At 44.0% G+C, this 13,395-nt stretch overlaps 2 protein-coding genes across 4 annotated transcripts in view; both read left to right on the top strand.

The window, feature by feature from the left end:
• The window catches only part of otud7b (OTU deubiquitinase 7B), a 28,190-nt gene extending 18,985 nt beyond the window's left edge, over positions 1 to 9,205 (top strand). Inside the window, exons 3-12 of one of the 3 annotated variants that reach the window (XM_045226197.1) lie at positions 144 to 326; positions 573 to 800; positions 992 to 1,093; positions 1,513 to 1,640; positions 1,750 to 1,856; positions 2,377 to 2,504; positions 2,636 to 2,785; positions 3,635 to 3,749; positions 4,656 to 4,734; positions 5,692 to 9,205. In XM_045226197.1, the coding sequence (XP_045082132.1) occupies positions 144 to 326; positions 573 to 800; positions 992 to 1,093; positions 1,513 to 1,640; positions 1,750 to 1,856; positions 2,377 to 2,504; positions 2,636 to 2,785; positions 3,635 to 3,749; positions 4,656 to 4,734; positions 5,692 to 7,179 (2,708 nt within the window). In that variant the 3' untranslated portion in view covers positions 7,180 to 9,205. The remainder of the gene's footprint in view (positions 1 to 143; positions 327 to 572; positions 801 to 991; positions 1,094 to 1,512; positions 1,641 to 1,749; positions 1,857 to 2,376; positions 2,505 to 2,635; positions 2,786 to 3,634; positions 3,750 to 4,655; positions 4,735 to 5,691) is intronic. The other 2 variants (XM_045226198.1, XM_041873996.2) reach the window with 2 other exon arrangements.
• A 3,462-nt stretch (positions 9,206 to 12,667) lies between these two features.
• The window catches only part of mtmr11 (myotubularin related protein 11), a 29,738-nt gene continuing 29,010 nt past the window's right edge, over positions 12,668 to 13,395 (top strand). The window contains 1 exon segment of the mRNA XM_041873999.2: positions 12,668 to 13,138. Within this exon segment, the coding sequence (XP_041729933.2) occupies positions 13,082 to 13,138 (57 nt within the window). The 5' untranslated portion in view covers positions 12,668 to 13,081.

A 13,395-nucleotide genomic window follows, 5' to 3' on the forward strand; every position in this document is an offset into this window, starting at 1 on the left:
TGGCCTTTACATAAGATAACAGTCACTATGGCTCTGTTGACATATGGTAACTATTTAAAGTCATGAGTGTTGAGCGGATCTGAATGTTATAGAATCAGTTGGCTTTTTTGGTCAGGTTTGACTTGTTGTCCTCCCATTTGCAGGGAAGAACTGGGATCTCACCGCCGCCCTCAGCGACTTTGAACAGCTGCGACAAGTGCACGCTGGGAACCTGTCGTACTCTTTTGCTGAGGGGAGGACGTACCCAGCCCCGGAGAAGGAGATGGCCAGGGTGGGGCGGCCCCTTCTTCACCGTCAAGATGAGGTGCTGCAAGGTGAGAACAATGGCAAGTAAAACATATTTTTGGCATAACGTCACTTACTCACAACCACTTATCTGTTGTTGTCCTCCTGTTCTCCTCATTGTGATAAACTAGAACACTCTCTCCTTTTTTTGTTTTGTTAGTTCACTTTGTCTTTTTTTGTCAATTCTCTCAAGTCAGCCTTTTTTCCCTTGTCCAATTTCTCTTTCCCACCCCTTCACACAACTAACCTAAACTCATCTTTCTCTTTTGTGATACCTCCCTCCGCAGCCACAGAGAAGCGTCTATCGAGAGGGATCTCCCATGCCAGCTCTACCATTGTGTCCCTGGCGCGGTCACACGTCTCCAGTACGGGCAGCAGTAGTAGTGAGCCCCTTCTGGACACGCCTCTGTGCACGTTCCAGCTGCCGGACCTCACCGTGTACCGGGACGACTTCCGCGGCTTCATCGAGAGGGACCTCATCGAGCAATCTATGATGGTGGCCTTAGAGCACGCTGGTGAGTTTAACTGCACGGATCCCACTGCTGCCACCAATTACAAATAAATGTCTTTATTCACTTCTGAGGCAATCTTGTTAATTGTGTTCTGTAGATGACCGTCTACACCATAGTTTCTCAGTACGACACGTGCGGGCTGAATTGTTTTTAGTGTGAATGAAACCGCGAGTGACTGTTCTGTTTACGTTAAGGCCGACTCAATTGGTGGACACGGGTGGGACCTAACTGTCAGAGTCTATTGCCACTGGCGACGAGTGGGGACGGAAACTGCCTGTTACATGCAGCATCATTGGGTGAGTGTCATAGCCTTTCAAACAAGATCCAAATCTAACGTGTAAGGTCATACTCTGCTATATCAATCAATGATGAGAGCTTCATTGTTAGCTAAAGTAAGCCCTTGACTAATTGCGGTACACATTATAGCTAAGCGGCAGTGTCCTGCTGAAGAGGCTTAGCCCAGAGCAATTAACTGGGAGCCAAATGATTTGTGAGCATTGTAGCTAAAATGCCTTGTAATCCATCCTTAGAAATGGGGCTTTATTAGTGATATTCCTGAAGCTGAGGCCCATAATTTCACCGTAGGCTAATTAGGAACATAACTCACACATCAAACAACTTGCCTTTGTGCCCAGAGTAAGGTTTGGATGTAACCACTGGTTTTTCTTTCTTTGGGATGGTGGTGTTAATACTATGTGCCTGTACGGCCTTGCAGGTATGTGGGGCTTTCATGACCGTGACCTGATGCTGCGGAAGTCTCTGTATGCACTGATGGACCACGGCCAGGAGAGGGAGTCGCTGAGACGCAGGTGGAGGTGGCAGCAGACCCTGCAGAACAAAGAGGTGGGGGATTCACTAGGGATGGATCCATGTGAAACTTAGTCCAAGGGATTGTTTACAGTCCAAACTTCCATTTCAGTGCATTGAATTGTGTGTGTGTGTCTCTCCACAGTCTGGTCTGGTGTACACGGAAGAGGAGTGGCAGAAGGAGTGGAATGAGCTGCTAAAACTGGCCTCCAGTGAACCTAGGATACACTACAGCACCAATGGCAGCAATGGGTAAGACCTGCCTGGGACGGGACAAAACGGGGACTGTTGACTAGCAATGAACTGCTATTAAAGGGATTTTGGCAATGAAGCCATTTATCTACTTCCCAGAGCCAGATGAACTTGTGGATACCATTGTTATCTCTGCTTCCAGTATGACGGAAGTTAGAGGTAGTTGTGTGAGCCAATGCTAACTAGCGTCAGTACAGTGATTGAAAGTTTACAGGAACAGCTAGCATGCTTGCTGTTCCCATAGACTTCCAGTAATTGCGCTAACGCTAGTTAGCAGTTGCGCTATCGCTAGTTAGCGACTTCCTTCAAACTGCACGCAGAGACAGAAATTTGACGCATTATTTATGTTAAGTATGTATACTATTATATTAAGTTTGATGCGTGCCACATGCAGGCCCTTCACAACCTCTGTTTTGGAACAAAGACTATTAAGATAGCAAGAGGAAAATGTTAGATAGTGGCTACCTGAGTCACTTCCTGCGTGTTTCCTGGTCTGACCCGGTTTGTTTCTTATGTGCAGGACGGAGTCATCAGAGGAGCCTGTGTACGAGAGTCTGGAGGAGTTTCACGTGTTCGTCCTGGCCCATGTCCTGAGGAGGCCCATAGTAGTGGTGGCAGACACCATGCTCAGAGACTCTGGAGGAGAGGGTAAGACAGCACATTTTGATATTACCATTTGGCTGCTTTACATCCATAAGCTGTGCTTTATGAACTTCAGTGTTGTAATGGATTGTGATGTTTTATGCTAAACGGTATTCTCCTCCTCCTTCCCTCACCAGCTTTTGCCCCCATCCCATTCGGAGGGATCTATCTGCCCCTGGAGGTGCCAGCTGCCAAGTGCCATCGCTCGCCCTTAGTACTGGCGTACGACCAGGCCCACTTCTCTGCCCTCGTCTCCATGGAGCAGAAGGACGGCTCCAAAGAGCAAGGTAATGTTACGCATCAATCATCATCATCCTCTTAACTACCTATTACAACACGCCGACACGTCTCATAGTGAAGTGGAACACTTGCATAGACTAGACCTCACGAAAGTGGAGACTAGACCTCACCAAAAACGATTATTTTTGACTGTCAGTATTTTTCTACAACAAAAAAGTCTGAGATTAGGGGTACCTGTGACATCTTAGATTTCTTGGTTGGGTTTTGATTTCAAGTAATTCGCTTGACTGACACGGGTGTTTGTTCGTAAAATAACACTCACTTGACGCTCCTACTGAAGAGTAGCATTCTGATCTCACAACATCAGTCAAACACTGAAGCTAAAGTTGGCTAGCTTGCTAGCTACTTCCAGACACAAAAGAAAGAATACCTCCCTTTTTACCATTTTACTAACCCTAGAAGAGCTAGTTAGACTGTTCTCTTATCTAGAATGGTTAGTGACTAACTGTCCTACTGGCAACAATTGAATTACGTTCTTTAGCCAATCTTTACTGAAACATGTAAAAACTGGGTGTACGTCATTCGTAAATTCATCAATTATTCTGCACTCTGGGACTCTCAAACCAGAGTACTAATATCAGAGTAGATTGCCAGTGTTTACGAACTCACCCCATGTGCGACAACACACACAATAATCAGCTACATCAAAGTACGCCTCCAAGACACATCTAGTCTTTTCAGTTGCATTTCTTAATGAGGCATAGGAAAACCGAGGCGAAATTGGCTGTTACAGTCCCTCTTTTTAATTAGTACTTTGCATCAGTCTAATGACAATTGCTGGATGAAAAAATTCCATTAATTTTACTTTGAACGTATTTGCTCCCTCTCCCCCACAGTTGTGATCCCTCTCACTGATTCAGAACACAAAATGCTGCCTGTACACTTTGCAGTGGACCCTGGGAAGGACTGGGAATGGGGCAAGGATGATATGGACAATGTCATGTTGGCAAGGTATGACCTGAATCATTGCGCTTGAACATCAAATTGGGTCTTTATTACCCCCTCCAAAACACACACACACACACACACACACACACACACACACACACACACACACACACACACACACACACAGTCACTATGGCCTCGTAGGTCCTAGTATCCGTGGTGGTTAGGGATTGACCCCTGCTCCAGATTAGAGAAACGCTTATCAGTGAGAGTGAGATTAGCACTAAATGCCTTCTATAATTGGAATAGAGGAGAATACAGAAATAGCCTGAAATAAATATAACTGGATATGTATTCCACTGGATTAAGATTTGCTGTTGTGTTTCAACTGGAATGGTGTACAAAAATAACTTCTATGGAATAAACACAGTGCCTTCAGAAAGTATTCACACCCTTTACTTTTTTCGGAAGGCACTGTACGTAGTTGGTGGGAAAATTGATTATAGAAACATTTGTATAGGAGAATTTGAGTTTCAGCTCTACACAACTATGCATTCATGTTGGCTACATTTCTGGCACAGTAAATCATTATGCATTATTAAAGGTTACATAGTTTCAAGTGAGCCATTTGGGGCTCAAGACTTGGAACAGATGACACTCCATTAGCCTAGTTTGAATAACCGTCATGTTACCAGACATCACTTATATTTAAATTACATTTACATTTTAGTCATTTAGCAGACGCTCTTATCCAGAGCGACTTACAGTTAGTGAGTGCATACATTTTTCATACGGGCCCCCCGTGGGAAACGAAACTTATGTAGCCTAGTTCTTATTTCTCCTTCTCAAAATGATGCATGTAATATTCTGGGAAGCAGCCTTTTCTCTAAACGTTTCACCCAACATGGGCATGACAAGAGGCGATTTCACCCTCCGTTGAACTTTGACCTGTCTCTCTCCCTCCCTCAGTGTGACCCTGTCCCTGGAGGCGAAACTCCAGCTGCTACACAGCTACATGACTGTCACCTGGCTGCCCCTGCCCTGTGAGGTACAGGTTAACCTCCTTACTATCATCTTTTATGTTCTCATTCACTAAGGGTGAATCCTAACTCCTAACACATTTTCACTAAGTCATGCATTGATGTCAATGGGAGACTAAGTGAACATTTGAGTTAAGTGGCGGTTTGGATTCAGCCCTCGTTGCAGATCATTTTGTAACAGTAGCATACCTGAACACCCCCCTCCAAATTGTTTCTGAATGTAAAGCTTAGATCAAATGCTACTTACTTGGTTATGTTTTTAGCATGTTGTAATGGATGGTTAAATTGAAATGAACACAGACTATTTGAGAGATGTTAAATGTAGATAAGCTATATACAGTGTTAAGTGTTACATAACTGTGTGGGTTTCTGTAATTAGGTGGGTCGTATTTTTCTGTTTTGATCCGGTCGGTAATTATTCCCTTCCTGCTGCACAAACCCCATGTGAAAACAAACCACACATAAAATGACGTCACATTAAATGGTTTGAATGGCCTTTTTGTGCGTTTCAATCTAATGCCGGGGAGTTAGAAAGGATATCAAGCTCATGGCAATTTCACCGTTAACCTCTAGTGAGAGGTAGCAATAGAAGAATCTCTGTTGGAGTTCTGTGAGGTTTTCTAAGACTTTCCAAAAAAAAACAAGGACGTTGGTGTTACCTTTAGCTCTTCGGTGGTCACAGTTATGGGGCTTGGCAGAGAGGACCGTTTTTATAACTGTCCATTGTGTGAACTAGAGTGATGCATCATCATTGTCTTCATTCTAGGTCACACCATCTCCAATTATAGCATGTATATTTTCCAATAGAATTGATAGAAATGACAGAGAAGCTTTCTGAACTGAATCATCTGTACGTTTCACTCCTGTGCTTAATCTCTGTTGCTCTCTGCATCACTCACACCCCCTCCCTTTTCATCTTTATTTATCTTCCCTATAATTCATAATCGGTGTGTCTGTTCTTTCAGCAGGCACCTTTGGCCCAGCCCGAGTCCCCCACCGCCTCTGCAGGAGAGGACGCCCGCACCCCTCCCGACTCAGGAGAATCCGACAAGGAGTCGGTCAGCAGCAGCTCCAATGGCAACGGTGATGCGATGACGACAGCAGGGTCGGCCAGCGCAGGTGGAGGTGCGTCGGCTAAGAACAGCTCCTCCTCCTCCAGCTCGTCCAGTAACAGCTCGGCGGCGACGGGGGAAAAGGAGAAGACCAAGAAGGAGAAGGACAAAGACAAGAAGAGGGCTGACTCTGTGGCCAACAAGCTGGGCAGCTTCGGCAAGAGCCTGGGCAGCAAGCTGAAAAAGAACGTGGGCGGGCTGATGACCGGGAAGAATGCAGGAGGAGGCGGGGCTAAGCAAGAGGGCACAGAGAAGAAGAAAAGTTCGCTGAGGGGGCGGAAGGGCAGCAAGGACAGCTCGCCTTCGGCCCACGCCTCCGAGGACTCTGGGAAGGGCTCTCCGTCATCGGGCAGCGAGCGTCAGAATGGCACGGGCGGCGGCAGCAGCGGCGGAAGCAGCGAGAGTGACCCGTATAAGTACAGCGCTGACGTGAAGGCGAGCCTGGGCATCATGCGGGCGGCCATGCAGGGCGAGAGGAAGTTCATCTTCGCTGGCCTGCTCACCACCAGCAACCGCCAGCCCTTCCAGGAGGAGATGATCCAGCGCTACCTGTCTGATGCTGAGGAGCGCTTCCGGGTCGAGCAGGAGCAGCAGCGGAGAGAGGCAGAGCGGAAAGGAAGCACCAACGGCATCCAGCAGCCCAAGAAGGAGGCATCGACGGGCACAGAGGTGGGCTACCGCACCTATGAACCGAAAGAGGAGCCGGCTGAGAGCTCACCGCCCACCTTCAGCCACCTCAAGTCGTCCTCATTCAGCCCCTCACTCTACTCCGGCGTGGTGCCCATCCCCCGGCCAACCTTCATGGACCAGTCGTCCTCCCCGGCCCCCGCCCCGCTCACTCAGCACCCGCACATGCACGGCTACATGGAGACGCGGCGCCAGCTGGCAGGCGGCTCCCCAGCATTGTCCTATCCCGGCCTGCCCTCCTACGCCACCCTCCCCCGCCACTGCCCCATGGCGCAGGGCCCCCCTCACCCCCAGTACCACCCCCCGCAGGCACCGGCACCCCTCAGCCCCTCTCGCGTCATCCCCTCTTTCTCCCCCTCGTACCTCCCCGAGCACGACCCTCCAGACTACCCCACCTCGGTGCCTGTAGGTGGCTGCTACACTAACGGATTCCGGGATGTGCACTCCGGCCTGGATGTTCCTCGCAGCGGGCCTCTCCCGGTCAGGCACTACTCCTTGGGCAGCGCCGGAGGCCTGTCCAGCCTCCAGTCCAGCCGCTGCCGGACACCCAGCTGCAACTACTACGGACACCCCGAGACGGGCAACTACTGCTCTTGCTGCTACCGTGAGGAGCTGAAGAGGAGGGAGACGGAGCCGGCCATCCACAGGTTCTGAATGGACGGACTGACCAGAACTGGCTTTGTGGCCACCAACCACAAGGAAACTGATGGATGAGGTTTCCTGCTATAGGACGATACAGAGCCTGGCCCTCTCCCTCCTTCTCATCGCAACACTTCTTTCTCTAAAGGCAACACTGTTTGTGGAGAGTCCTGGACAGGATCAGTACAGTGACTTCAGAGACTGGAGTGAAGGGGGTTGTGGCTGGAGGCCGCTGCGGCGAGCGTTAGACAATAGGACTGTGCACTTCTGTTACATTTGCTGTGGCTCTTATGCAGGCGCTGTGTGTGTGTGTGTGTGTGTGTGAACTGCAGGCTCTCCTCCGCTTTGTCCCCTCGTCGCCTCGCATCTGTCTCCTCCTGGTGGAGAGAATGTATACGGCAGGCGATACACGCACACTTACATTCACATTACACACAAACTAACACTACACAAGCACAACCAGAAACGTCTTGATTATCACTCCACTCCATATGTGGAGACGAGCTGTATTTGGCCCTGTAAATTGGTGGTATTTTAAAATATGAGTCAGCCCTTCGATGTCTTGTTAGTCTATACCAGAGGGTTAAAGACGTATGCAGACGGACTAGCCTAGGGCATTACTGTTACTGGCTGCTCATGTTTGACTTGGGAATGAACAGAGCTCTTTCCTGATGAGTACTTGGGCTTATTTTGCGTTGGTCCTCGCTCTTGTAATGCAAATTGAAACTACAGTATTATGTTACAGTAGTTGCTGTTCTGTGGGCTGCTATGGTGCTGCTAACGTTCCAGAATGCAACAGACCCCCTATATACAAGTTCATCTCAAATATAAACAGGCAAAACAGATAGCCCTATCCACCGTTAAGATGCCTTTTATGGCAAAGTAGCCATCCAATCTAAATTCACCATTGTGTCCAAACCATATTGTGTCCAGATGTCAGTCAAGTACATTTTAAAACTTCTACCATTTTTAGACGTCTCCCAGTATCAATTATAGAACAAACATGGCGGAGTACTGTGGTAGATATTCCAAATGGCTAATATACAGTATTTAATAAGGTTGCTAGAATCTTACTGTTCCTGACTTGTCTTCGTCTTTCTATATTCATCATGAAAATGAGGCATTTCAATAATATGCTGGTACATTTAGGGTCATCCAACACTACTAAACCGGCATTCAGAACACAAACTCCCCTCGCATTTTCAGCTCAAGACCTCAAGGTAATCAGTACGTGCTAAACTGATGAACGTTCACATTTTGTTTGAAAAAGACACTGTCCATTGGAACATTGTCCACTGACATTGTAACTGTCAATTAGTCTCTGCTTCTCTTGTGGCTGAGAAAGGTAACAGGTATTTTATGGAATCTCGTCCATAGGGCTGTGTTACTTTGGTCTAAATATTGTTACTTTTCGTGAATACCTACTTATGGCAAACCCCAAATTCCTGACATGGACACCCCATTGATATGATTCAAAAGAAGTTGGATTGTTTAACCCAACCCCCCCTCAAGTCCTATTGAGGGCATTGTGTTGATTCCAAACAAGTGACTGACCCCCGTCGCTTAACCTCTTTCTGCACAAATTCAAGCACTTTCCTAATGTCCATACACATTTTATTACCGTTTTGAAGGTATCTGACTGTTATGTTGTCCTTAGGTCATGTCAGAACTGTAGACACTGCCACCTCTACTTGCGGGAGGGCAGATGCATGGGCTAGAACCCCTTCTCTAAGGATACAGTTACCGTGGGTATAGCTTTTTGGTGCCAGTGTTGCGGTTTAACTCTATTTCCTAGTTGCCTTTTTCAGTCTCTTGTTCTTGTGGCATTACAATCTTGTTTGTATGTTTTACAAAATGTGCATCAGGTGTACAATACTTGTTTTTGCTGCAGTTTCTCTTCTGGTATTTTTGTACCCTACTCAGTGTAAAGCCCCTGTTTTTAATTATTTTCATTTTGCACCCAGACATGGAGTCATTGTTCGAAGATCATAACAAAGCGATTTAGAGATCCAATGTAAAAAAAAAAAAAAAAGATTCTGGAGATAGGAACATATCACATTTTTTAGATACTGTATTGGCCTTGTGTTACTCTCAATGATTTGCAGTTAGGAATTGATTGTTTTTCTCATCACCAATGTATAAACACTTTCTCATCCAAGCCGTGTTATTACCAATGAGCCATGCAGAATGATGAGAGACCAATCTTCCTGACTTTATAAACAGCCATTCATTTTTTTCCACTTGAAGCACAATGGCGAGAGAAATCTGTATGCAATTCACTGCCTTGCCCAATGGATGGCACTCTTGTATTTGTATTCAATGTTCCAGGAAGTTTCTATGCCCTATTTAACCAAAATTACAAAAGAAAAAATGTTCAAGGGTACAAAGATTAGAGTTTATTTTGTATATTTTCTTTTTGCCAAGGGTATGAGGGACTCTTTTTAAAATGTATTTAAATTTTATTTTTTGGTCTTTTGAGAGGTAGTTCAAACAAGCGGCTCAAAAATATAGTCACCCTTCAAGGGATGCTCCATGACTTCGAGGTGGCATGTGCATCTTGAATTGGAACCAACCATTCCCCACAATACCATTATGCTATATCCCAAACAATATTTCTGTGTGAGGTGTGGTGCGTGCATGTGTTGATTGTGCGCTTACGCTGTATGAAACCATTTTGCAACAAAAAAATTGCAGCTCGTAAGGCACAAACAAGAGGTAATCTTTAATGGAAAGATGATGGCTAACTAAGAATTGGGTGTATGTGTGCTTTCTCCTCTCTTCCAATGGTAATAATATTAGCTTACATCAACAACTCCATTTTTTTAAAGGAATGGATGGCTTACAGAAAACATCTTGAACATTTGACTTACAAACATTTTTGTATAGAAAAAATGACAGTGAGGTTGTATATGTTCATGTTATTTTTGTAAACCCAAAGTTTTACAGTGTTTTTAAAGATAATCTATATTGACGGATGCTAAAATGAGTGGAAGATAAGAGTCAGTATTCACCAGAATGGACATTTTGGCTGTCAAGGTTGATCACAAAAGAGCCTCCTAAACTCAAAGGTTTCTCATTAGCAAACTAGTTTCCTCATTGCTGACCTGACAAAATATGATTTGAGAATATATATTTCTAGTAAGATTTTTTTCAGAAGTTTCCTTTTGGAATGTTTAGTTGAGAGACTTTTAGGATGTTCTTACTTATGTGGCTAATTGTTAAGCAGACTGGCTTTTGTTTGTTTGTTTTATTTGAATTTAAGTGTGTTAATTTGTTTAATTTTTATCACCACCAATCCATGCAATGCTAACACATTATGGTAATGATTCAATACTTGATTGTTGGTGTTTTCAACCTATGCTCTTGCTGCAATCTGTTCCCTCTATTGGAATGAGATGGCTTTGAATTTGTTTTACAAAGTAACTGACCCATTATTTTTATATTGTACATTTTCTCTCATTTCTATGGGACAGAATAGTCATCAGCAACATGAACATGGGATACTGTAGTTGCATGGGACTGGAACTGTTGCATGTAAATGACTATCCGTTTAACCAAATTTGTGCATCATTTTGAGCTGATTTGGACTGTCCTGGTTTTCTGACCCGTTTTATTTTAATTTTATTATATTTTCATGTTTGGAGAGGAGAGGCTGTGACAGTGCAATCTGGATGGAAGGAACATCTGATTTATTTTTTTGCACTGTTTGAATAAATTCTCATTGTATTTCAACAACATGGTAGCGATCAAATGTTTTACTCTGTTTCTGGGGGGGTTACAAGGTATTCTGGAGATGTAGAGAAAAGGGATTATGTCTGTTTTTAAATGTACTCGTTGGATGTACAATAATGTTGGATGAAAGGTGAGAATTGGTATTATCTTGAGGTAAGGATATAATTGTGATACCATTGATTCTAATCTCTCGTGGCTAGACTATGTAAACATAAATGGTACTCTGTAGTCCAGTACCTTTTATCGAGCATCTGACCAAATTACACAAGATTTTAGTTCTGGGTTAACTGAGATTACGATAACAAGTGTACATCTATTCATCTACATCTGATGCCAGCCAGTGGATATAAATGTTCAAAATATTGTATTATATTGTCCAATAATCAATTGTGTTGAAACACTCTAATCAACCAAGCGATAGAGAGACTTAACAGCAAAAGCTGTTTTTACACATTAGAAACAACTTGATTACAGCATTACACATTAGAAGTAACTTTCACCCAGATGCAGCCGACAGTGTCTGAGGCTGTTCTATGTATTAGAGAAATTGGAGACCCTTATGTAATATTGAATAGGGTCCCATGTGGTAGAAAGAGGTTTGGATTTATAGCTCGTTCACAAGGACACGGTATCCCCACCTGGCTGTTAGGACGGACAGACTGTACTTCATCCATTTAGAATTTCTGCAGTGCATTCCAACTGGAATATTATTCCAATAGCATCTGTCTGCATTACTGCAGTACTACCTTTCTACATTGTCAGTTCAGATGACAGAGCAGCCGTACCTCAGACGCTCATCATTTATCAAAGGATCAACTGCAGGTACTGTATATCACTCATATCCATCACTTGCCTGTATTAAGACTAATAAGACTAACGCCTACAAATGTATGCCGTTTAGGCCTTTTATTTTGTAGGTAGTTGTATGCTGGTTGAAACTACTGGTAATTTATGTAGATTTCGAAATAGTATTTTTTTTTATCGCATCTGTGCTCTTTAAGCCTAGTCATCCTCATTGCATTGTCTTATGTTTACATCGTTGCTTCCATTCTTGTTTGAAATTATCAAGGTAGGCAAGAAGTTGGAAACTTAGTGACATGCCATTTACAGAATACTACAAATGCAGCATCCAACTCATTCTACAATTCTGCATTAGAGTAACATGGGTATAATGATTTGCAACTATTTATAAGCATGCATGACGCTGTATAATGTTATAATAAGGCTGTTAATGTTAAGTATCTATATTGAAGTTAACGATGGGACTACACTGATATTTAGACCGTTTTATTTCTGCGCTTCAGGCTGATTCGAAAGTTCTAATTTCAGCGAATCAGTTTGTCAATTACAAATGACCGAATGTAGCATTTGAGGCAAAACACTTGGATTTAGAAATGTGTTGCATTCAACAACCTATTAAATGGCCCATTTGAACCATTCCCATTTCCATAAGACTAGGCCTACTTCAAAAGCTCTACTACCTTTCCTAAATTCCAAATGTCATACTGCGTTCTTCATAGTCCTGAAGAACTGATCTGCTTTAGTCCCAGTGCTGTGACACCTCATTCAATTAACCAAGACCTTGATTACCTGAATCAGGTGTGATACTGCAGGAACAGAGCATGCACACCTTGTGGCTTAATTTGCAGGACCATTAGTGAAGAACAAACTACCGGTGAAAAATTGGGAGCCTATGAGATGCTTTTTCACACTGCTGGCCCTTTAAGAGGCTCTATTGCGCTTGCTTTTTTCACTGGTGTGTGTCATTTTAGCTATGGCGAGGGAATTAACAAATGGATAGCAAAGGGTACAAGCAGAAGGTAAACATTTCTTCCCCAAACCAGTGAATAACAACTATAGGCAAATATTCCTGACAGGCGGTACAATTATGTGGGGCGTGTTCTACAGAGTAGCCTACATACATGGACGCTTTCGGCAGTGATAACCGTGAAAGCAACGAAATTAGTTTTCTAATTCACAGAGAACACCTCTGTTCTCGAAAGCGGTGATACGGGGTATCGCTGACATTCGAAGAAAGTGGACCGTTGCCTATGGTTTCCTGATACAGACATGGAGCGAATAAAGGCCTTTTTCTTCTCGCCATCGAAAAAAACGTCAATTAACTAAGCTCTGATAGCCTACGTTCTATATTTTGTGCGGAGAGAGTTGGATATTGGACCTCAAAATGTTAACGGGATCCAAAACCACGTTCAAAGTGAGACAAATGGTGCCCGATATGAAGGTAGGCTTTCGACTCAATGTTTGATTCTCTTCGTATTCTGCCGTGGGTGAACTTTTTAGGTAGGAATGAGACCAATAAACTGAAACATTTTCCATCATTGTTGTACTATATCAACAGATGTGGAGTGTAGATTCCACCTAGATAGTTTGATGTGTTCAGAATTGTTAGTTACATGTCGAATTAGATGTACACATTGTATCGAATTCTCTAGAATTCCATGAAACATTGTAGCATGTATTACTAAGCGGAAACAGTTT

This window comes from Coregonus clupeaformis, chromosome 17, assembly GCF_020615455.1.
Source record: "Coregonus clupeaformis isolate EN_2021a chromosome 17, ASM2061545v1, whole genome shotgun sequence".
In the NCBI taxonomy this organism is placed as follows: domain Eukaryota; kingdom Metazoa; phylum Chordata; class Actinopteri; order Salmoniformes; family Salmonidae; genus Coregonus; species Coregonus clupeaformis.